This window comes from Lepus europaeus, chromosome 17 (genome assembly GCF_033115175.1).
Source record: "Lepus europaeus isolate LE1 chromosome 17, mLepTim1.pri, whole genome shotgun sequence".
Classification (NCBI taxonomy): Eukaryota; Metazoa; Chordata; class Mammalia; order Lagomorpha; family Leporidae; genus Lepus; species Lepus europaeus.
Window position 1 is genome coordinate 68,722,246 of NC_084843.1, and position 24,471 is coordinate 68,746,716.

A 24,471-nucleotide genomic window follows, 5' to 3' on the forward strand; every position below is an offset into this window, starting at 1 on the left:
AAGTTCCTGTTGTGCTTCCAATCCAGCTTTCTGCTGGTGCATACCCTGGGTGGCAGCAGGTGATGGCTTAAGTACTTGGATCCCTGCTATCCCTGTGGGAAACCCAGATTGAGTTCCAGGTTCCTGGCTTTGGTCTGGCCCAGTCCCTGTCTGTTGCAGGCATCTGGGGAGTGAACTAGCAGATGGAAGAGCTCTCTGTCTCTCAGATAAATAAGACTGCTTTAAAAATAAAAATCTCACTTTGACTTGAGAGGCAGGAAGGCTGGGAGAGGCATCCGCTGGAGGAGCGGTGTGCAGCCCTGTGTCTTTGTTCATTCACGCCCCACCTGGTTCCACAAAGACTGAGTTTTGCTGAGTGAATCCTTCGAGGGTTGTTTCAGATGAGGGCTACAGCTCCTGGGCTGCTTTCTATCACAGGCCTTGACTTCAGGACGAAAGGTTCTGATAAGGCCCTTGCCTGGATCTGTGTCAGAGATGGCGTAAAAGTGAAAAACTGAGCTTCACTGAAGTCCAGATAATAAACCTGTCTTACCGGAAGGGAGGGGCCCCTGCTGGTCTGTATTTTAAAGCTGCGTTCTGCCATTGGCTTCCTCAGTGACTTCGACAGGTCCGAGCGGCCCCCTGAGCTCGTTTCTGAGTGAGAGGAGAGCTGTGGCACTTGTGCCCTCTGTCACCAGCATGGCTTGTGGTCTCTTCCTTCGAAGTAGCAGATGCCTCCTGTGGTGAACAGATAGTAGTGCACATGAAGAAGAGATGATGGAGAATTACGCCAGACCAACAGTTTTATCTCTGGGCTGTTCTAGGTGGACCTGGGCATATGTGCACCCTACCCACAAAAGGGTAGGTGAGGCCGGCGCCGCAGCTCACTAGGCTAATCTTCCGCCTTGCGGCGCCAGCACACTGGGTTCTAGTCCCGGTCGGGGCACCGATCCCGTCCCGGTTGCCCCTCTTCCAGGCCAGCTCTCTGCTGTGGCCAGGGAGTGCAGTGGAGGATGGCCCAAGTCCTTGGGCCCTGCACCCCATGGGAGACCAGGAAAAGCACCTGGCTCCTGCCATCGGATCAGCGCAGTGCGCCGGCCACAGAGCGCTACCGTGGCGGCCATTGGAGGGTGAACCAACGGCAAAGGAAGACCTTTCTCTCTGTCTCTCTCTCTCTCACTGTCCACTCTGCCTGTCAAAAAAAAAAAAAAAAAAAAAGGGTAGGTGAGGCCAGGTGGAAGCATCAGCTCTCTTCCTGCACGTTGGCAGGCATCTTTGTGGGTAGAATCGTCTTGTCTTCGGCCTTTTTTCTGTAAAGGATTCTCCACCTCCCAGCTTGGGCTGTTGTACCTGGACTTAATCTGACTGGCAGAGAATTGGCTTTGTTTAGCTGAAACTCTGGCCCTGTGACACCAGATCCCATGGCCTCATCCCTGGTCTGAATGCAAATGGTTTCTCTGCTTTCATCTTGTAATAATTAATGCATTTGAAAGGGAAAAGTCTAATGTTTTAATAATGTTAAGGTGTACAGTGTATTTTTGTGTTGTACTGCCAAGAAGATGTACCATTTCTCTCCAAGTAATATTTAACAAACTATTATAATTGCTTGGAAATTCTAGAAGCCTAAACAAGGCCTTGCAGTCTTGCTGCACTCCCCAGCCTGGGGGCTACAGCCACGCAGTCTGGAGGTCCATCTTCCTTCAACAGCGTCTCCTCCTGTGGGACATTTCGGGTTGCTACATGCTGTCTGATTACATGTTTTAGAAACTCCCATACTGGACATTTAGGTTGTTTCTTTTTTTTTTTTTTACCATCCTAGATATGGATGTAGTAATTGGTTTTGTATAGTAAAATTCTTCCCTTTGGGAAGGGAGGGAAATTATTTGTTGGGATAGATTCCCAGGAGTAAGATTAAATGGGTTAGAAGGTATGTAGATTGTTTTGACCTGCCTGACATAGTTACATAGTCAAAATTACTTCTCCAGAAGGGCTGACCCAATTCGTAGAAAACAGAGTGCCTTAACTTTTGGTGCAGGGCTGTGTGTGTGTGTGTGTGTGTGTGATCACATTTATGCTTGCCAAGGCAGAGAGCAAGGACTACTTAATCAGACTCTTCACTAAAATTTAAGGCATGAGGTGTGGTCATGGCTGGGACCACCAGATGGGGTTCTTGTGATTTATAAATACTTGTAAGGTAGTTTCGAGTCCAAGTAGCCTGGTGTGAGCTGCATCCTTTGCTGGTTAAGTAGCATGGATTAGTCTACTGCAGGGTTTTGTCTGTTCTCTGGGAGTGTGGTGTGTTGGTCCCATCCTGTTGTTCTCTTTTTTATTTTCTTTCAGAAATTCTTTTCGAGACATCACCTCTAATGAGGTATAATTTAAATAGAACAACATTTTCCCGTTTTAAGTGTACTGTCTGACAGCTGTGTAGGCACATAGCTGCCATCAGCATCTTGTATGGAGCAGTGTCAACTGATGAAGATGTCCGACATTCCCAGCGCTCCAGAAGCTTTCCCTGTTCCCTCCCCACCCCTTCCCGTCTGCCTCCTGCTGCTATAAAGTAGATTCAGCCCTCATGTCTGATTTCTTTTGATTAGGTGAAGTTTTTCTGTTTTTAATTCCATTGATTTTTCTTTTTTATGTTTGTTTATATAGATTGTAAAATATATATAAGAAAAAAGTATGCTGCAGTTCATTGGTATTCTGTTCACATTGTAGTATAACTGTCACTATTTCCTGTCTCCAGTCTATTTCATTGATTGTTGCCCTTATTTTTATTATTTCTTTATTTCTACTCTTTAAAAAAATTTGAGAGGCAGAGTGACAGAAGAGAGAAGGAGAGACAGAGAGCACTGGTTCACTCCCCAGATGCCTACAACAGCTGGGGCTGGGCCAGGAGCCAGGAACTCCATCTGTGTCTTCCCACGTGGTTGCCTGGGACCCACGTACTTGAGCCATCTACCTGCTGCTTCCCAGAGTGTGCATTAGTGGCCAGCTGGCTCAGAAGAGGAGGCCAGACTCAATCCCAGGCACTCTGATATGGGATGAAGGCAGCTTGAACTGCAGCTTAACTTACTGTGCCATAACACACACTCCTTTTAATAGTTATTATTATTTTTTTTTAGATTTTGTTTGTTTATTTGAAAGGTAGAATTACAGACATTGAGAGGGAGAGACAGGGAGAAAGGTCTTCCATATGCTGGCTCACACCCCAGATGGTCGAAATGGCTGGGGCTCAACTAGTCCAAAGCCTGGAGCCAGGAGCTTCTTCCAGGTCTCCTGTGTGGGTGTAGGGGCCCGAGGGCTTGGGCCATCTTCTACTGCTTTCCCAGGCCATAGCAGAAAGCTAGATCGGAAGAGGAGCAGCCGGGACTAGAACCGGCATCCTTATGGGATGCTGGTGCTGCAGGTGGAGGATTAACTTAATATGCCACAGCGCTGGCCCCAATAGCATCTTATAGTGGAAGATTATATTACTGATTTTTAGATCTTTCTTCTGTTTCAGACACATTTTGATGCTTCCACTTTATTTGGTTAAAATATTTTATGTATGCATATATACACAAAGTCCTGTCTCTCCCCACCCCCATCTTCCAGCTGACTTTAAGATTTCTGTTTTTCTTTATTGGATTTCAACAATTTTATTATGTGCAAGTGTGGTTTTCTTTGTGTTTTCACGTAGGAAAAAGCATATTGTGGTTCATTGTGCCTTTGGGATTGTGGATTTACACTTTTCATCAAGTTTGGGAATATTTGGCCCATCTTTATTTTTTTTTTAAAAGATTTATTTATTTATTGGGAAGGCAGAGTTACAGAGAGGCAGAGAGAGAGAGGTGAGAGTCTTCTATCCGCTGGTTCACTCCCAAGATGGCTGCAACAACTGGAGGTGGGCCATTTGGTACCCAGGAGCCAGGAGCTTCTCCTGGGTCTCCCATGTGGGTGCAGGGGTCCAAGGACTTGGGCCATCTTCTACTGCTTTCCCAGGCCATAGCAGAGATCTGGATCGGAAGTGGAGCAGCTGGGACATGAACCGGTGCCCATATGGGATGCCGGCACGGCAGGCGGCGACTTTACCCTCTAGGACACAGCATGGCCCCTGGACCATCATTTTTTCCAATATTTACCTCCTCCGTTTTTTCTGAGACTTGATTTCCTGCAGGTCACTGAGGCTCTGTTCGGTTTTGTTGTTCCCTCTTCTGTCCTGTATTTGGGATAGTTTCTGTTGCTTTGTTTTCAAGTTGATTTTTTCTTTATAGTATCTGATTGGTTCTTTAGTGAATTCTTCATTTCTGACATTAAATTTTCTATTTCTAGTAGTTCTATTTGGGTGTTTTCTGAATCTTCTGTTTCTCCTGTCATCATGTTCTGTTTCCCTTTAAATCCTGAGCATGCTTCCACAATCTTTCTCTATTATTCTATTTATGTTTATTATTTTTCTTCCTTTATTATAGGTCACTTTTTTCCCTTCTTGCCTATCTTGTGACTTTAAAGTTCTAAAAAAGATTCATTTGAAAGAAAGATGTACACACACACACACAGAGGTTATCTTCTGTCTACTGGCAGACTCCCCAGCTGGGCCAGGGCTGGCAGGTTGAAGCCAAGAGCCCGGCACTCTAACCCACTCTGATATGGGATGCCAGCATCCCAAGCCACATCTTAACTGCTGTGCCAAATGCCCTTCCTCACTCATCCAGTTACTTTTGATTGAATGCAAGATACAGTTTTCTTTCTTTCTTGTTTATTTTTTTAACATTTACCTATTTATTTGAAAGGCAGGCTTGAGAGAGAGTCAGAAAGACACAGAGAGAGAGATATTTTCCATCTGCTGTTTCATTCCCCGGATGGCTGCAATGGCTGAATCTGGGCAGATCTGAAGCTGGGAGCTGGAGTCTCCCACGTGGTCCGCGTCTCCCGTGTGGATGGCAGGGGTTCAAGCACTTGGGCCACCTTCTACTGCTTTCTCAGGTACATTAGCAGGGAGATGGGTCAAAAGTGGAACAGCAGAGTCTTGTACCAGTACCCATGTGGGATGCTGGAGTCACAGGTGGGAGCTTCATCGCTGCACCATGATGCCAACCCCAAGATACAGTTTTTCAGTAAATATTCTTTCCTAACAGGATGAAGTGTTTTTTGGTTTGATGTCATGTGTGAGATCATTTTTGCTGTTTTATATAGTTGTAGATCATTCTGTTGTTGTGTGATATACTGCTGTGGGGATGTATTATTTGAGTGACCTACAGGTTTCAGCTGGTAAGGCCTGTTAAAGTAATGTAAAAACATACCAGTGTTGGTGACCCAGACATGGGGATATCCCAGGGTCCGTGTGGCTGAGCCAAATGCAGGAAATCCTGTCTCCTGTTTAGGTCCAGATGGTCTTAGTGTGATAGTTTAGAGCAGGGCTTGGCAGACTATGGTCTGCTCCCAAAGCTGGCCTCCCGCCTGGATGCATGTACAATTGTGTTGGAACACAGCCACACCCATTCATTTACTCCTGGGCTGCTTTCCCACTGTAGCAGGAGAGTTAAGTAGTTGCAACTGAGATCATCCAGCACAAGAAGCGGAAAACATTTACTATCTGGCCGTTTGCAGAAATGCCCATGGCTGCTTTGGATGTCCACCCTTGCGGTGCCAGTGAGGGCAGCGATGAGGTGGGGTGAGGCTGGGTGTCCATTGGTGCTGCCTGTCGCCTCCCTGGGCTGGCTCTACCCCCTGTGTCTTCCTTCTTTGACACAGATTCCCCGGGCGGGGCTGGCCTGGGCTTGGTTCTCTGTTATCAGGAGCCACACAGGCAGCTGTGGAAGCTGCCCCTGGGATCCTCGCCCCTCCTCTCTGGTCCCCTCCTCTTCCGGGTGTGCTTCTTTTTCTTAGTATACGCTTCCGGCAGGAGGAATAGCTGGTGTGTGATAGCTGTGTGACCTCATGCAAGGCACCCCCTGCCCCGGGCCCTGTTTGCTCCTGTGATGAGGAAGCTGACTCCAGCATCCCTTCTGGCCCCAGAACTGTCTTGGTTCAAGCTTTTTAGTGTGGGACTCTGAAAGGGGTGCCGCCTGCTTCATTTAGGACTCAGTGGTCCCAGTGTTGAGGGGCAAGGCCTCTTAACTCAGGGGTATCTTTCCACCCTTAGCTCACTTGCACCTCAGGGCCTGCTCTTGTTCAGGGTCTGTGTCATCTGGCTTCTGTGTCCTCAAGTAGAGTGGTTGGCGTTTCAGGTGGCCACGAGTCTGGTGTGCTCTGGTCTCAGCGGGCTTAGCCTTGGGACTTTGTGATCTGGAGAGGGCTGGGGCCGTGGTTTCTACATGCGTGCCTGCTGCTGGTGGACTTGCAGAGGCTCTGGGAGTCCACTGGTTTCTAGCTGCTCATTTTGCAGATGAGCAAACTGACCCGCGAGAGAGATGGCTTGCTCAGGGCCGTGGGGGGAGTCAGCAGAGCTGACCTGATTCTAGCTTCCTCTACTCTCTGCTCTTTTCTTCCTGTCGTCCTTACCTGCCTCCCTGGAGAAGCCGGCAGGAGGCCCCACTTCTCTACATCCCGTGTCACTGCTGTCTCCAGAAACCCAGGGAAACAGGAGAAAGCCTTTACCGTGGGACACACTGGGGGCAGGGTGCAGAGCACAGGGCCAGGAGGAGGGGACAGTACAGCAGAGCCTCGCGGGAGCCTAGCGGCATCACCTCGAAGGCCCCTCTGAGCCTCTTCTGCACCATGCGCAGGAGGGCAGGCCGTCCTTGGGATAGCGCTATGCCTGGGAGTAAGTGTGCCATGGAGGAGTCTACAGCATCCCTGTAACCAAGGAAGAGTTGGTGCTGTTCTGTAGAGGAGACCACAGGCCCAGAGAAGGGCCCGCACTTGCGCCTGGTCCATTGCTAGGAAGCTGCCGAAGGGAGACTGGACCCAGAGCTGGCTGGTCTGTGCGCTGTGCTCTGGCTGCCTCATCTGACAGGGACTTGCTCTGAGGTTTCCTGCTGGTTGTCTCCAAGGATTCCAGAGGAGGTCCGGGGGAGGGGGCTCTGAATGTGAGCCGGAGTCAGCAAGGGGCTTGTGCAAGAGTGGGAGGCCCGCAGTGTGCCTTGCTGCTTGCTGGTGGTTCACTTTGAACTTACTGAGGAAAGGCCTGTGGGGTCTGCAAGAGCTGCCTCAGAGCGTTCACACTTGCATAAAGGAAGTCTTGCAAGCGTTGAAGAGATTACATCCTGGTGAAAGCTGCTTTTGGCCTGCTTAGAGTTGCAACTCTTCATCAGCTGCTGACTCGATGTTCCTGCCTGGGTACAGTGTCACAGGCTTACTCACATGGTGACTCAGTTCCTTGTGGCTTCCAGGACAGGACAGGGCTGAGGGCTGCATGAGCTCCAAGTGCCCCAGGAGGATCCCTTGCCTTCCGTTATAGAGGCCTTTGCCTAAGGTAGGACGAGCATGTGACCCCCAGAGAGGCCCTGCTCCCCAACCAAGCCAGCTTGGCATAGATGCCCGGGGAACTACTCCTCTGAGACTCCAGCCCCGCAGGCGCCTGTGTGGAGGGCTCAGGCTGCTGCTGGGTCTTCCTGGCCAACCAGGGGGCTGCCCCATGGGTAGGTGGGCCAGAGACACAGGTTTAGTTCTCAAGTCTGCCAGCAGCTGGCTGGGTGAATGGGGGTGAGTGACCAAGCTTTCCCGTCTGAAAACTCAGGACCAGTTTGGAAGGATCTCTTGTGGTGTATGAAACGTTAATGCAGCATGCAGCACCAGGGAAAGATGGGGCTGCTTGCCCAGAAGACCACAGCAGTACCCGTGCCTGATAGCTCCAGGGAATGAAAGCCTGGCCTCTCTTTGGCCTTGGCTAGAGGGGACTCCCTCCCTTGTGAAATTTATTTATTTATTTGAATGAGAGAGAGAGAGGGACAGACAGAGAGAGAGAGAGACAGAGAGAGGAAATGAATGAACGAACAAACACTGCCATCCTCTAGTTGGCTCCCCAAATGCTTGCAGTGGCCAGGGAGCCAGTAAGTCAGCTCAGCTCTCCCATGTGGGAGGCAGGAACCCAGCTACTTGGTCATCACCTGCTGCCTCCCAGGTGCTACAGTAGCAGGAAGCTGCAGCCAGGAGTGGGGTATCGAACCCAGGCACATCGATATGGGGCATGGGCATCCTAATCAGCATCTTAACCACTGGGGCAGATAGAAGAGAAAGGTCAGTGTAAGGCAGGAGGCCACCTTCCTCTCGGTCAGCAGTCAGGGAGAATGGTGTGGCCCAGCCCCAAAGACCAGCTACTCTGGAGCTTCGAGGCTGGAGGGTGCCCTTGCTAGTTCCTGTGTCTGCTTCATAAACACCAGACAGGTAGCTTTCCCTGCCTGGTCCTTCCTCAAGTCTCTTGGTCTCTAAAACTGCCATTGGTCCCCCAAGTTCCTGCTGTGGGCCATTGTTCATTAAACCCATGATCTGACATGTGACCCCAAGTTCCTGTCTTTCTGGTGCAAGTTAACTTTAGTTCTTCCTTTCAGACAGAACAGAAAAGAAGGCAAGCCCTTGTTCTTGCCTGCCCTGCCCCGCCCTGCCCCTGCACCGTGCCCTGCTCCCGAGGCAGGCAAACGCTGCTTCTGTTGGGCTGAGCCGAGGGTCCTTCCTGGGAACTTGCGCTCTGAATCCTTTAGGAGAGCAAACCTCTTTTATGAAATCAGTCGCCTCTTCCCGATGTGTCTGTGTCGTGACCCAGGGGAAAGTTAGAGCAGCACCTCCGTGCAGATTCACAGAAACAAACATGCAGGTGCGGCTGGGGCTGGTTGTAGTGTGGGTGAGAGGGGCCGAGCTGCGAGGTGCAGTGGGGAGGAGGCGAGCCCTCCGGGCCGTGGTTGGTTGCGGGAGGTGAGTGGGGTCTGGAATGTCTGTTGGGAACAGGATGGGGGTGGTGATGCCTGTGTAGGGCTTGACCTTGGTCGTAAGCCAGCCTGGCTTCTGCATGGCCTACATTTGCCTTGAACACCTTTGGAGTGAGTTGGACTAAGAAGTGTGCCTGCAATGGTCGGAGCTGATCTGATCTAAAGTCAAGAACCAGGAGCTTCTTCCCTGTCTCTCACGTGGGTTCTGGGGCCCAAGGACTTGGGCCATCTTCCACTGCTTTCCCAGGCCATAGCAGAGAGCTGGATGGGAAGTGGAGCATCTCGAACTTGAACTGGTGCCCATAGGGGATACCACACTGTAAGCAGTGGCTTTACTCGCCACACCACAGTGCCGGCCCCACACTATATATCTTTTTTGTTTTTGTTTTTGTTTTTTTTAAGATTTATTTATTTACTTGAAAGTCAGAGTTACACACAGAGAGAAGGAGAGGCAGAGGCAGAGGCAGAGAGAGAGAGAGAGAGAGAGAGAGAGAGAGAGAGAGAGGTCTTCCATCCTCTGGTTCACTCCCCAGTTGGTTGCAATAGCTGGAGCTGCGCTGATCTGAAGCCAGGAACCAGGAGCTTCCTCTGGGTCTCCCATGTGGTGTAGGGACCTGAGGAGTTGGGCCATCTTGTACTACTTTCCCAGGCCATAGTAGAGAGCTGGATCGGAAATGGAGCAACTGGGTCTCAAACTGGTGCCCATATGGAATGCCGGCACTGCAGGCGGCAGCCCTACCTGCAATGCCACAGTGCTGGCCCCACCACACCATGTATCTTAAAGGTAGAACCAACTGAGGAGCTTGGTGGGTTTGAATGTGAGCTAAGGGGGAAAGAGAGACTTGAGGTCTAGATTTTTCATAAGCAAATGAGTGGACGGAGGGTGCTTCTAATCCAGGAGAAGGGGGAGGGGTCGGGAGACCAAGGCTCCATCTAGGGGTATTTAAAAAAATTTATTTATTATTTAAAAACATTATTTATTTTACTTAAGAGGCAGAGAGAGTGAGAGACTTCCTATCTATCAGTTCACTCCCCAAGCACTAAGAAGCAGGGATCTCACACCAGGTCTCACGCATGAGAGGCGGGAACCCAGTTGTGTGGGCCTTCACCTGCTGCTTCCCAGGGTGTGCATTATTAGCCGGGAGCTGGACTCAGATGCAGAGCTGGGGCTTCAACCCAGGGACTCAGATACGGATACAGATGCCCCAAGCAGCACGTTAACTGCTGCACTGGACTGGGGGTGTGTTAGATTGAAATATCGTTAGCTATCTCCAGTGGACCAGTCCAGTCGACAGTGCAGGGTGTGATTGCTGAAGACCTGGGTTTGCAAGTGGGCCGTGTAGAGGTGGTAGTTAAAGCCAGGTGGGTCATGAAATCATCTGCAGGGCTCACGGGCGGGGCACAGGCCTGGAACTGCGCTTGCCAGGTCTGACGGAGAAGTGGCAGGGAGGGAGGAAGGCAGTCATGAATGTGCGTGCAGCGATCCTGGAGCTGGGTGTGTCGGTGAAGAGGTTGTCGGATGGGGGAATGACCAACTGTGACCTCTCCTCAGATGAGCTCACGTAAGATGAGCAAAAAAACTTGAACTCCAGCTTTGGCAATAGGAAGTGAATCACTGGGGACTTCGAGTGGTGGGGATGGCACCCACAACCTGCAGGGGCCGTAACCAGTCATCTGCATGCGTGCTCACCTGTACCAGACATCTGGGGAGCGAGAGGACCTGGCCCTGACCCCATCAGGGAGAACAGAGACCTTATCAACTCATTAATTCAGTGGGAGGAAGAGCGGCAGGTCTGCGTGGTGTGGCGGAAAGCCCAGGAAACTCTGCCTGCCTGGCTCAGCGCCGCGTGCACTGCTCTGGACAGACCTCACAGTCAGTGCACTCAGTGTTGCGCAGCCTCCTTCCCATGGCCTAGCATTGTGGTCTAGGCCCTTGCTGGCCCCAGTGTTCTTCTTTGTGAAATAGAGCAGTTGGGTCCAGACAGTGTTTCCTTACTAGGGGTTCATAGACCATCATGGGACCCGCCAGTGGAAGACTGTGGGCCCCTGAAGTTCTGTGCAAAACATGAGGCACTGCACGTTTTCTGAATCTGCAGCCTAAAGAGATTGCAACTCCCTAGCGTTTTCTCTAAGGGGCCTTTCCTTCCCACTCGAGCCACCTGGGGCTGGTATTGAATAAATAGACCGCGTAAAGCATGAGAATGCGCGGTGGAAGGCTGAGCGTCACGGAGAAACCTAGCCCTGCTGTTAGTGCTGAGACGCTGATGAATGGCAGCGAGGTGCCAGCCTGGCATGAAGTAGTAAACAGGAAAGCGGGAGGCAGCTCTGTTGCAGACCATGTGTGTTTCATTTTTAAAGATTTATTTATTGGGCTGATGCTGTGCCGTTGCAGGTAAAGAAGCTGCCTGAAGTGCCAGCATCCCATATGGGTGCTGGTTTGAGTCCCGGCTGCTCTACTTCCGATCTAGCTCCCTGCTATGGCCTGGGAAAGCAATAGAAGATGGCCCAAGTGCTTGGGCCCTGCACCCGTGTGGGAGACCCAGAAGAAGCTCCTGGCTTCAGATCGGTGCAGCTCCAGCCATTGCAGCCATTTTGGGAGTGAACCAGCAGATGAAGATCTCCTTCCTTCCCTTACTCCCTCCCTCCCTCCGCCTCTTTGTAACTCTGCTTTTCAAATAAATAAATAGATCTCCCCAAATGGCTGCAATGGCCAGAGCAGGGCCGATCCGAAGCCAGGAGCCAGGAGCTTCTTCCAGGTCTCCCACGCGGGTGCAGGGGCCCAAGGACTTGGGCCATCTTGTGCTGCTTTTCCAGACTAGAGCAGAGAGCTGGATAGGAAGTTGAGCAGCTGGGACACAAACTGGTGCCCATATGGGATGCTGACACTGAAGGTGGCGACTTTACTCGCTGTGCCACAGTGCTGGCCCAGAGAGAGGGATCTTTCAATTGCTGATTCATTCCCCAATGCCTACAACAACCAGGCCTGGGCCAGGCCGAAGACAGGAGCTCAGAACTCCATCCAGGTCTCTTACATGGGTGGCAAGAACTCAAGTACTTGGGCTGTCATCTTCTGCCTTCCCAGGCACGTTAGCAGGCAGCTGGATTGGAAGTGGGAGAACCGGGACTCCAGGTACTGTGATATGCGATGCAGGTGACCCAAGCAGAGCTTAGTCTGTGACCTGCTGCAGTCACAATGCCTGTCCCACACTGTTTTATATGGATTCGCCCCCCGCCCCCTGCCCTCACCTCAGGTTGGGAAGCTGTGTGATAGATTGGGATGACCCCTTTCACCTAGCCCCAGTGGGTTCCTGCAGGTAGGTAGTCTGGGCATGGGCCCCATCTCTTTGGGTGAGCGCATTGCTAGTGCAGGCCTATTTTAATTTGATAGCCAATGATGACCCAGCATTTCCTGAGCACACCTGTGCCCTATGCTGAACCCAGATGCCACTGGGAGGAGGAGGACGAGGAGGAGGAGAGAGCCCTGGCCAGCAAGTGGCCTGCGCAGCTGCCTGTCAGCATGTGGAGGCCTAAGGTGGGGGAAGGATGGGCAGAGATGGTGCTGGGCTCTGCTGTGCCCAGCCCCGTGCAGCGCGTTCTCCGGGGCAGCCCTCACAAGGGCAGTGTCTTATGCACTGGACAGAGCACTGTGGTGAGCTGGGGGCTGCAGAAACAGGCATGGCCGGGTGGCTGTGACCCGGTCATCCCTGCTGGACAGGGTCGGCTGACATCTTCACCTTTGCTCCCCGGGGCGTGGGCCTCTGTTGAATGGGTTCAAGTGGACATTCGGGGAAGGTGAGTACAGGTCACCTGCAGAGCTCCGTGTCCCTTTTTGGGGGTGGAGCCTCTGTGGTCTGCAGGGGTCGAGGAGCCGCCTGGGGCAGGAGCCAAGCACATCCCTGACCAGCAGTACGGACTCGACTGTAGGAGGCGCTGGTGTGGTGCCCAGTTCTGACTACCCCTTCTCTCTCCCTACTTAGTTGGCTGGAGTCGTCTTCCTCGGAGTCGGGCTGTGGGCATGGAGCGAAAAGGTAGGTGTGTCCCCATGGCTGTTTGTGGCAGGCGGCCTGCCCCAAGGAGCACTCACTGGCATTGTCCCCCTCCAGGGGGCACATTCCTTGTGCCTTCTGCTGTGTAAGGCTGGGTAGCCATTAATCGTCACAGAACCAGCACTGAGGCCGGCTCTGCTCTCTGGTGGCAGGGCCGGCTGCTGGTACCCAAGACTGGACCTGCTGGGGTCGGGGACTTTTAGGCTCCCCGAGTGTGGAGAGCCATCGCTCTGTCCTGGCAGTCCCATGTCACCATGTGTCACCCCAGGGCTTTTCTGCAGTGATGCTAGGCAGGCCTGGGGCTGACTTCCTACCCTGCTGGGGCAGTGGAGTGAGTGAGCAGGCTCCTGGACACAGGCACACATGTGAATTTGTGAAGTGTGTGTGTGGGCCCAAAGGAGCCCCTGTGCGGGGCATGTCTTTACACAACCGGAGAGGGGGCGAGGAGGGAGACCAGGCCCTCACTGTCCCCAGTATGGGGCTGTTGGCACTGCAGGGAGGGACTAGTCTGGCTGGAAAGGGCCCTCCCTGACTGTGGGCAGGAACCAGGGATGCGGGAGGAAGAGCGGGGCAGTGGCAGCTGCAGAAGGAGCCAGGAAGAGCAGGTCGAGGAACCACAGTGGGAAGGGAAGCTTCCTCAGGAGCTTCAGGCCCGGGGCCAACTGTCTGCCTTTGCTTCAGGAGCACTTGGGTCTGCAGGCTTTGGGAGATGGGTAAGGCCCGCCTTCCTGTTTGTGCACCTTCAGTGGCCTGTAAACCCCTAAATGTCCCTTTGCCCCAGTGACCCTCAAAGGGGTGCAATCCATAACCCGCAACGCCACCGTGTGGCCGCCTGCAGGACTGCAGCAGCCAGATAGGCAAAGCTGGGATCCTGGCTACCCTGCTGCCCAGCCTGAGCTGTACTGGGCTGAGCTGGGCTGGGCACCTGGTCCAGCTGCACTTTTGTCCTTCCTCCTGTGACTCCTGCCACTAGTCACATGTGACTGTTTGTTTACATCTAAATTAGAGAAAAGGAAACGGGTTGAAATTCAGTTTAGGATCCCTAGCCATGTTCCAGATATCTGACAGCACACAGGGTCAGCGGCTGCCATCTGGGCTGGTGCAGCCCAGGACACCTTCCTCATGACAGAGTTCCAGGGGCAGGTGCGTCTCTACCCTTGGTGCCTTTTCCACAGGAACAGTCAGATTGAGGCTTTTTCATCACAGCAGTGAGGTGCGCAGCTAGGGGCTAACCTGCTCAGCCACCCAGGAGACCAGCTTGGTCCGGTGTGCCCTGTGGCCCCGGGCCTGGCTTAGGCACTCTGCAGGCCTCAGAAGAAACCTGGGGGCTGCTGGGCAGAGGGGCCTCCAGGGGCAGACAGGGCCTGGCTTGTAAGTTGAGAGGATTGAGCCGTGGAAGAGAGGGCCCTGTCCTCTGTTGGGGTCACAGCCCAGACCACAGGGCCACCCTGACTGCTCTGCCTTCTCTGCCTCTCTCAGGGTGTGCTGTCCGACCTCACCAAGGTGACCCGGCTACATGGAATCGACCCGGTGGTGCTGGTCCTGATGGTGGGCGTGGTGATGTTCACGCTGGGGTTCGCCGGCTGCGTGGGGGCCCTGCGGGAGAACATCTGCCTGCTCAAGTTTGTGAGTGCCTGGGGGGTGGGCCCGGGACACGGGCAGGCTCCCAGGTTATCTGCTAGCACTCTTGCCCTTCTCTGTTGTCCTGTAGAAGGGTGAGGCTCTAGGAAAAAAACCACCCCAGGAGGAGCGGCCCCTCTGGGTTTCTGCCCGATTTGGGAGGAGCTGGCGATGGGCAGGCCAGCTCCACTCCTCTCCTTGGCCTTTTATCTTCACTCAGAAGTTCTATAGGAATTGTTTGTTTGCTCCTTACCTTTGCCCTTCCTGGCTGAGATCAAAGGATGGTGCCGGTAACATTAAGAAATCATTTCCCTCCTCCAGGGAGTGCGACTCTGTTGGGTGTGCAACACAGAATCCTTAATTTCCTGGCACAACTGTGAGGTTGCTAAGAGTTTGGCCGTATATTTAGATACAAATTCATTTTTAAATGCATCCAGCTAGAAATTTAAATAGTACCTGATAGAAAAAAGATATTCTCATTTTTTGCGACATATTATTTGTTGAATTTGTTAGATCAGGTTTTTTTCCCCCCTAGACTTAATTTAAAAATCAAAGCACATGGATTTTTTTTCCTTTTTTTTTTTTTCTTCAAATATGTTTGGCTTCTTGCTTCTGTGTGCACAGAGATTGCATTCTGGAGGGTTTTGTGTGTGTGTGTGTGTATGTAGTTCCCCTCTGTCTTTGAAGGGTTGTGTCCAAGCTGGTCTTGTATGGACAGTGATAAGGACTGTGAGGCCCGAGCCAGCCGCGGTGGGAGGGGGCTGTGGAGCCTTGCAGAATGCTGCTGCTGTTTGTGGCCAGGGCAGCCGTGCTTCGGCAGAGGTCCTTGTGCGGCTGGCTGTCCTACACGCAACACGCAGAGAGGGTGTTGACCGGTCACAGTGTCAGCTCCTGGATTGCAGGGAGCATGAGTAGTGTGACCTTAGGCAAACCCTGTGGTGGAGTGAGGGCCTTGTGTGTGTGGGGAGTGGCCATTTGGTGCCTGGGCCCTGGCTCTGTTTGAAAGGAGCTGACAGCCTCCGGGAGTAGAACTCACTCTCACCACAAGATCTACTTCCTGTCGGGGAACAAGGGCAGCTGCGGAGAAATGATGGGCACATTGGCTTGGGCCCTTCTTGTGCCTTTTCACGCATTTAACCATTACCGAAGTGGTGGAGTGAGTACCATACAGCCCCACTGTGCAGTCAGTGTGAGGTTGTCTCGGCTCAGGCCGTGGGGCTCCCAGGGCCTGTCCCTGGGGTGCAGAGTCCCTGTCCTTTGCCGCAGGCAGTGGTTCCAGGTCAGATGGGGATGCGGGTGGCCAGGTGGTGCCGTGGTGACTCTGCCCCCATCTGCATCCCCATGCAGTTCTGCGGTGCCATCGTGCTCATCTTCTTCCTGGAGCTGGCCGTGGCTGTGCTGGCCTTCCTGTTCCAGGACTGGGTGAGAGACCGCTTCCGGGAATTCTTCGAGAGCAACATCAGGTCCTACCGGGACGACATAGACCTGCAGAACCTCATCGACTCCCTCCAGAAAGCAGTAAGCGCCGCTGTGGGTGGGCGCCCTGGTAGAGCCGCCACTCTCCTGCCTTCGTTCTGTCCCTGCTGCTCCCATGCCAAGGCTGGCGGCTGGCGACCTCGCCGCCTCCACCTCTGCTCGGTCAGCCTTGCTTGCCGGCTCGTGGTTGGTTACCTGGTGGTCCATTGCACCCGTGGCCACCATCCCCGGGGGCTCAGCCCTCCCGCCCCTGTTGGGGCCCAGATCTCCAGTCTTTCCCTTTAGCCACAACAGCAGCCACAGACCTCCCTGGGACCGCGGGCGCTTGCTGCGAGGCTCGTGACTCACTGTCTGAGGCTATTCCTGTCTTCTTTCTCCCCAGAACCTTTTCCTCTTCCTGTTTGAGAAGGGCAGAGCTGCCTGGAGGAAGCATCCTGGGGTGGAAGTCCACGTCAGCTCCCTGGAGTCAGTCCCTGGGGGCTTGTCCTAGCAGTCCCAGGCTGTGGCCTTTACTGTGCCTGGCCCCTAGCTGCCTTGTGTGCTGCTGCGCCTGGGAGGAGCCCACTCCCTGGCCAGCTTGGCCTGGGCAAGGCCCCTGTTTGATCTGTGCTCAGCCAGAGCGCCCAGCTTCCTCAAGGGCTTTCATATGGAATGCTTGGGTTAGGAGAAGAAAATAAATTGGAAACACTCTAAATAACGCTTACTGTTACAATAATATTGCTTACTGTTATTTCCAACACCCACCCACGTGACTAAAGGTCCTACCATACTGACCTCTGCTAGTATGTGAAGGTCACCAAATCCCAGGCGTTTTTTTTAAAGATAGATTTATTTAGTTGAAAGGCAAAGTTGCTAAAAGAGAGAGAGAGATCATCCATTCACTGATTCACTCCCCAAGTGGCCACAACAGCCACGGCTGTGCCAGACCAAAGCCAGGAGCCTGGAACTCTATGTCTCCCAAATGGGTGGCAGGGACCCAAGCACTTGGGCCATCCCCCTCTGCTTTTCCAAACACATTAGGAGGGAGCAGGGTTGGAAGTGGAGCAATCGGGACTTGAACTGGCACCCATATGGGATGCCAGCATCACAGACAGCGGTGGCTTAACCCACCATGCCACAACGCTGGCCTCAGCAGCCCCTTCTGCTGCCCCTCTGTGTGCCTTTCCTGTCCAGTGCCACAGCTTTCTCCTTGTCTCATAGTCTCAGGCTTGCCCGTATCCGTGAGGGCGCTTCCTCCCTGAATTGCCTTAAAGATGCTGTTGTTTTCTCCATTGCCTTCATTTCCTTTTCAAAATAAAAATGTGCACAGAGGTTCGGTACACTAGGGTCTTCCTTGGGGTGAAACGTTAGGTCGGCATTGAAGCAACTGGAACAGTTTGGGGATGAAGGTGGGGTTTACCCTGATGTGAAAAGGAAAGAGAAAAACGGGCCGAAGCCCCTAGCAGGCCGAGAGGGACCAGAACCTAGCATGCGGTGCCCTGGGTGAGCCAGGGCGCTGTGAGTCGGCTTGTGTGCAGCATGGAGGAGCCGGCCTGGGCTGCCAGTGCCTTCTTAAAGGGCTACCTGGGTGGCCTTGCACAGAGCCTCTGGCTGTATGGGAAGTGAGGTGGCTGGAGGGCCTCGATTTCTCTGTGTGTTAGAAGCAGGTACTCTTACCTCTGGATCACCAAGCCTGAGACTCAGGGCTGGGTGTCCCAGCCTGGCTTGGAGTCCCTGACAGTTCCCCACTTTTGTGACCATAGAACCAGTGCTGCGGGGCATACGGCCCTGAAGACTGGGACCTCAACGTCTACTTCAACTGCAGCGGCGCCAGCTATAGCCGGGAGAAGTGCGGGGTGCCCTTCTCTTGCTGCGTGCCAGACCCAGCGGTGAGTCCCTGTGCCACGTGTAGCAAGTGCTGTCCCTCCTGCCCACAGCCCTGGGCTGCAGGGCTGCCTCCCTCCTCTGTGTAGACTCTCTCCACGCCCTGTCCCTGGGATTGTGAGCCCCAGGACAGGTCCTGCTTGACCCACGTGTGCCCTAATGTGCTGGGCAAGGCAGGGAAGACTGTATTGTCCCTCCTTTGGGGGCTGTCCCTAGGGCCGCTGCACAAGATGTGGTGAATGTAGTGAGCCCCGCCGTGCCCTCTCCACACCCTTGCTCTGGAGGAAGTACCCTCTGCTCAGCGGCCCCTGGGGCCGGGGGAGTGCACCTCGCTCTCGGGGGGACACAGCCTCAGCAGTGGGGAGTTACTGCCTGTTCTTCACCTGCTTTCATTCCCAGTTCAAGCCCAGGTTCCTGGGTTCCAGAAATTGTGAAGGGGCCCCGAGTTCTGCCTGAGCAAGCTCTCGTTACAGTTATGCACGTGTTATGTCCTGCGACTGGGCAGGCCGGGAGCGGGCAGGGCCGCCACCCCCTAGCGGCTAGCCTTGCTCACATGGCGCAGCTGGTGACTGGGACACACACTGGCTCAGTCCGCACTGCTTTCGGCAAGCGTAGCTGTCACCTCCCAGTGCTGGGGCTGGTGGACCATGCATGGCCTGGGGGGCAAACGTGGTTTGCCGTGTCTCTGTGACCCACGAGCCATGAATGCCTTCAGCTATTTGGAAGAGATTGAGAACAGATCCAAACAAGTATTATATTTTGTGACAGTGAAAGTTAAGTGACATTCAAATTTCCATGACTACTAAGTTTTGCAATTCAGCCCTGCTCATTTGTTTACGTGTTGTCCAGTGTGCTCTAGAGGTTGCCCCTGAGACCGTGTGTGAGATATTTCCCATCTAGCTCTTCCTGTCCTAGCCTGGGAGGTCGGCCGGCAGTGTGGCTGCGGGACGAGAGCTGCTGTTGATTGTGACATTCCTAGAGCTGCCTACTGAGGGGACCAAGGTGACTCATGTTTTATGCTTTCCTTACAGCAAAAAGTTGTGAACACGCAGTGTGGATATGACGTCAGGATTCAGGTGAGAGCCCCAATCCCTACAACTTGAAGGATTCACAAGGTTAACAGTCCTTTCGGTTCCATTCCCTATGGTCTAACTTTCAGGTTTAGGGCAAGTTCTAACTGGGCTGGTGGGCTAGTGGGGAGATGAAGCACCAAGGTGTAGTCTGAGCTGGGGGCGAGCTGGGCAGGGCCAGGGCGCCAGGCACACCTGCTTCCTGAGCTGGCTGCAAGGCCCCCAGGACCAGTGTGGGGGTGGGGGGCTTCAAGCCCTGTGAGCTGCAGTCACTGCGTGAAGCATCTGGGGTGGAAGTTTTAGAGAATAAAGACTGCGTTTTTAAGTCTCCCTCAGCGTCAGAAGGTGGTCTGTGAGCTATAACGGGGTTTAGGGTGAAGCTGCAGGGGTGTGTGGCTTGCTCCAGCCTTCACATGGAGGTGGTGGTAACTGGAGAGAGATGGGCCTGGGGTGGGGCTCAGCTGCAGGGAACACGTGCTCGGACGTGAAGACAGGCAGGACACAGCCTCCCTCGCATCCACTCCAGGGCTGGCTCTGTTGGCCTTTGAGGGTATGAGTGACTGCCATTCTGAAAGGGAGGGATTTCGGGACTCCATGTTAGCCACGGACACTAGGGCTGTGTACCCACTGGGTCCCCTCCAAGTTCGTGTCGAAACCTGAGAGGGGATCGGTCGTGAGAACAGCACCCTCTTGCGGGGGACTTGGGAGCTGCTTGGCCCCTTCCCCTGTGTGAGGGCCCGGATGGAAGGAAGATGCCAGCTGGGAGCAGGGACGCAGGTCAGCAGCAGGCACCAAATCTGCCAGCACTTTGATCCCCGACCCCCTGGCCTCCAGAACTGTGAGAGAGAAATTAAGCCCCCAGACTTAGGCAAGGATCTGTGCCAATGTCAGCTCCCCTGTTTTCTCGCGGCTCTGGAGGCTACAAGTCAGATTAAGGCGTGGGCAGGGCTGGCTGCTTCTGAGAGCTGGGAGGGAGGCTCTGTTCCGGGCCTCTCTCCTTGGCCTGCAGACAGCCGTCTTCTCCCGTTCTGACACATACCTGTGTACGTGTGTGTGTCCTCATGGCCTGCTCAGAGAAGAGTGCTAGTCTTGTTGACTTAGGGCCTGTCCTAGCAACCTCCTTTTGGTTTAGTCAGGTCTCTAAAGACCGTCTCCAGACACAGTCCCATTTTGAGGCATTGGGGATCAGGAGTCCAACACATAAACCTATAGGAGACACAGTCCAGTTTCTAACACCACTAAAATGAGTTAATGTTCCATCAGCGTTGCCCTGGAGGAGGCCGATAGCTGAGGGGGCCGGGATGGCTGCGGTACCTGGGTGGCTGAGGGTGCTGGGGGGTTGGGGGTTGGTGCAATGAGATCCCCGGCCTTGGAGCTGCCTGGCTGATGACCGTGCCCGCTGGCCGTGTCTCCTGGGGCCGGGCTTCCCTGAGAGGCCGCACTCCCTCCTTTCTCCTGCTGGCTCTGACTCAGAAGACTCCGAGCCCCCTCCCCGTCTGCTCCTTTAAAGGCACATCTTTCTCCTGCAAGCTCTCCAGTCCCTCCTCCCCAGTGTAGACTGGGGCTGTACTGAGCGAGCTGACCTCTGACTCTATGGAGGCCTGAACAGAAAGGGGTTCCAGGTCCAAGCAGGGAGCCTCTGCTCAGTCAGGTGACCAGAGAGATGTGCATTCCTGGACAGCTGTCTGCCCGCCCCACCCCTGCACCTGCCCCAGGCCCCTCCATCCTCTGCACTGTGCTGCCCCTGCTGGAGCTCTCCAGGGGACCAGGGTGGGGGCGCAGCGTGTGCCGCAGCACAGGCCACTCTGCTGTCTCCCTGCAGCTGAAGAGCAAGTGGGACGAGTCCATCTTCACGAAAGGCTGCATCCAGGCGCTGGAGGGCTGGCTCCCGCGGAATATTTACATTGTGGCCGGCGTATTCATCGCCATCTCCCTGTTACAGGTGTGTTCCTGGAACATGGAGGGCGGGCGGGTGACCTTGCTTCATTTGAGGGAGTTGGGCCTTTGACATAGAATGCTTGACTGGCCGGAGAAAGGCAGCCGGTTGGATGTCATTGGTGAGAATATGTGTGCTGGGGAAAGAGTGTGTTGGGCCTGGGCCCGGATAGGCCGTGATTCCTATCTCCCCATGGTCCGTCACCTGGAACGGCCCCCTGGACGGGGTGGTGGGGGGAGGCCGGGCCCGTGTAGGTCCCATTGGCAGCCCCTTGGCAGGCTGCAGAGGGCTGCGGTTCCTGTCTGCAGGTGAGGGCTGTGGCGTACTCTGTCTGGGCCATCACCTGCCATGGCGTCCTCCCTGCCAGAGGCGGCAATGGTGGGGTTTCAGGAGGCCCTGAGACCAGGAGTGGGAGGTGGACTGGACAAAGACCTGAGGCTCAGTGTGTGGGGTTGCCTGGCACTCTTTGCCCGTCCCTCGCGCCTATCTTTCCAGCCACATGGCCCTCTGCCCTGTGTGGCCTCCTTTCCCCAAAGATGCCGTCTGTTTGAGCTGGGCGACACCCATGGGAGGAAGTCATGGCTGAGTGGGATGGCGAGGCCAGGGTGGCTGGGCTGGCGCACGTCTGCCAGGAGAACTGGTGGACAAAGTGAAGAACTCGTGATGTCAGTGAGCCGGGAGTTTTCCCAGCACTCCCCGAGGCCTGTGGGGAGAGGCCGGCGGGCTCTGAGCATCTGTTTTTCTGTGGAAAGCACCCTGTTCCGGAAGCGTATGGCTCTGACCTGGCCTTAGGGAGGGTGACTCAGGTGGGCCCAGGACTGCAGCCACCCGCCCACACCTTCCTCCTCATGTAGTGGACGCGTGTGGAGTGCTGGCAGAGGAAGACTGAGGGCTGGAAGCCTGTGAGGGAGAAAAGAAGCGAGGGCGAGGGAAGCAGGCTGGGAGAGGCTGGCTCGTCAGCAACACCACGAGAACCGACAGGGAAAAAGCACATTTCCAAAGGTCACCAAGTTCACGTCTGTCCAAGCCAGAAAAACACCAGTGTCCTGCACGATTCCCCTGTTGGTCACATGCAGTGTGTAGCTTCCGACGTCAGGACGGCCAGCGTCAGGGCCAGCATTAGTATTATGGAATCCAGGTTCACGGAAAGCATTCAAGATGTATTGTTTTGGGAACCAGCGGGGTAACTGGGTTATATTTGGTTTAACCCAGGGTCCGAGCATGTCCCAGCCCGTGGTAGAGGCAGGGCAGGGCGTCTGTTTTGCCACATCGAGTCTCTAAGGATGCAGGGAAGCAGACCCCAGGCTCAGTTTACATCTGTGGCCTCCCGTGCCCTGCCTTGGCCCCAGCATCACTGTGTATCCTCAGCCTCAGCAGGGCAGCGAGGGGCACAGTGCACTGGAGGGGGGGATCCCGCTGCCCTTGCCCTTGACCCTGATGCTGGTGGCCACCGACCCTGTTGGCTTTGCTTTCAGATATTCGGCATCTTCCTGGCGAGGACCCTGATCTCAGACATCGAGGCGGTGAAGGCGGGCCATCACTTCTGAGGAGCGGAGGCGATGAGCAGAACTGAGCCATGCGATGGAGGCCAGGGCCTGTCCCTGGTGGCCCCCTGCGGTCCGGAGGGGAGAAGCCAACACCCAGCCCTGTCTTCTGCATCAGTGCCACGTGACCTCCCCGTTTCTGCTCCCTGGTGCTGAAGACCCTTTTCACCTGCTGGGACCTGTGACTGCGTCCCCTCCAGGGTCTACCCAGGGACAGAGACTGTGTCTTTACATGGGAGTGGTGACTCTGAGGGACAGGCGGGACCCTCCTGGCTGTGAAGGAACCAAGCCCATCTGCACTACCCCTGCCACCTCACCACAGGCTTTGGGTCACTGGCACTGGCCAGGAGGGACGTGGGGTGGGCACCAGCAGGTTGAGGCCAAGGCTTCTCTCCCCAGCAAGTCGAAGAGCATAGGGGCCTGCCCGTAACTGGGGAGGGGGAGATCTGAGTGTGCACATGTCGGGGGTTGTTTGCAGAATTCTCAACCATGTCCATGCGCAGTGAGCCAGAGCCTGTGCTGGCCCTGAGGTCCTGGGAGTGCCTCGTTGGCTGCCCCTCCAGGCCTTGCAGCTGCTCTCCCAGGGCTGGGACCTGCCTCTGGCCTCAACTGCATTAAGCCCTAGTGGCGCTGGGATCGGGGCAGCGGGCCTGGCCTCTGCAGAGAGCCGGCTCTCCTTTTCTTAAGATGTGTAAATAGGTTATTTATAGGGGTAAGGATGTTTTCACACCATTTCTTCATTTCTTCTCCCTTTTCTCCGGTCTTCTCCTCTCAGCAGCCTTACACGGTGTCCCTTTCAGTTCCCTTGAGTGTGTCAAGAGCTGAGGCAGCCTCCCCACCCCCGTCCCTCCTGCCCACACACACGTCCCCATCTTCTGTGCACCACATAGTGAACTGCCACTCCCCAGCTGAGCCTCACTCTCTTCTGGTCTTGGTGCTACTGAAACTGTCACCCAGAACTTGAAACCTGACCCTCTCCCTGCCATTGACAGGCCAGGGAGCCCAGGCCCGAGAGGGAGCCAGCCTGAGACTTTTTGACCCGGGCTCCTAAATGGCCATGCACCCGTCAAAGGCTAGCCAGCCGGCCTGCTGTTCCCCTCGTCCCGGAGGGAGACGGGCTGTCCCATGGCCAGTCCCGGGCCGAGCCCCGGCCCCCAGGCTGCGGCTGCTTGGGAGCTCTGGGCGTTTTGTGTCTCCTTTGGGTGGTGACTCTGCACGCTGGTGTATTGGTGGTCACTGTGTCTGCCACTCTGTCAGGGCTCTTCTGGGGCTTGCTCTTAGAATGAAGTTTGTCTTACACAGCAAATAACACCCCCCCCCTCCCCCCGGGGGTAGCCAGGGCGCGTGTGCACCTGCGGGCTACTTGCTGCCGCTTCTCTGTAGCTTGTGCCAGTTCTGTCCTCCTTGTTCAGGGATCGTGTGCTACCTTCAGTCCTTGCCGAAGCGAACGTTCTGTGCGGTGTACGCTGGGGTGTCTGCAGAGGATGCTGGTGGTATAATTCTATTTTTTTTTTTTTTTTTTTTTTTACAATTCTCTGTAGACTAGGGGCAGAAGAATGCTTGTGTTTTTAGGAAGCGTGATGCTTCTCTTTGACTGCCAAACTCTTTTATGGAATATATCTTTGTATTAAGGCTGCTGTTGGGGTCGTTTTTTTTTTGTCTGGGGTCACTCCCAAAATGGCGTTGAGCATCTCAGTGGTAAATTCCACCGCCAGGGAAACCAGAGGATCGGGCGTGACCACACCTTATGGGAGGTTAGGTGGGGAAGGGGAAGGGTGGCTGCCGCCGACACAATTGGATATAAATTTCATCCTGTGATTTTTTTTTTTTTTTTCCTTTCTAAGCGTCTGTATGGCACCACATTGGATTGTCCTGCCTGTGCAGGCTGCCAACTAGAACAGGTTGGCTGTGGCTTCGCTCCCCCAGCTGTCCTCACTGTTGGCAGTGCTTTGATTCCACAGGCCTGGTGTCAACATCATGTTAGATTATCTCCATCTGGCCCTGGGCAATCCTGTTGGTAGCAGCAAAACAGCGAGGAGGTGAAGTGTTGGTGTCTGGGCACTGTGGCTATGCAAGTAGTGTCCTGGACTT

The 24,471-nt window shown here is 54.4% G+C and overlaps 1 protein-coding gene across 1 annotated transcript in view; it reads left to right on the plus strand.

Annotated features, from left to right (window-relative positions):
* TSPAN14 (tetraspanin 14) overlaps positions 1-24,140 on the plus strand; it is a 58,059-nt gene extending 33,919 nt beyond the window's left edge. The window contains exons 3-9 of the mRNA XM_062214693.1: positions 12,803-12,853; positions 14,351-14,497; positions 15,839-16,009; positions 17,710-17,835; positions 18,862-18,906; positions 20,723-20,842; positions 22,312-24,140. Of these exons, the coding sequence (XP_062070677.1) occupies positions 12,803-12,853; positions 14,351-14,497; positions 15,839-16,009; positions 17,710-17,835; positions 18,862-18,906; positions 20,723-20,842; positions 22,312-22,383 (732 nt within the window). The 3' untranslated portion in view covers positions 22,384-24,140. The remainder of the gene's footprint in view (positions 1-12,802; positions 12,854-14,350; positions 14,498-15,838; positions 16,010-17,709; positions 17,836-18,861; positions 18,907-20,722; positions 20,843-22,311) is intronic.
* The last annotated feature ends 331 nt before the right edge of the window (positions 24,141-24,471 follow it).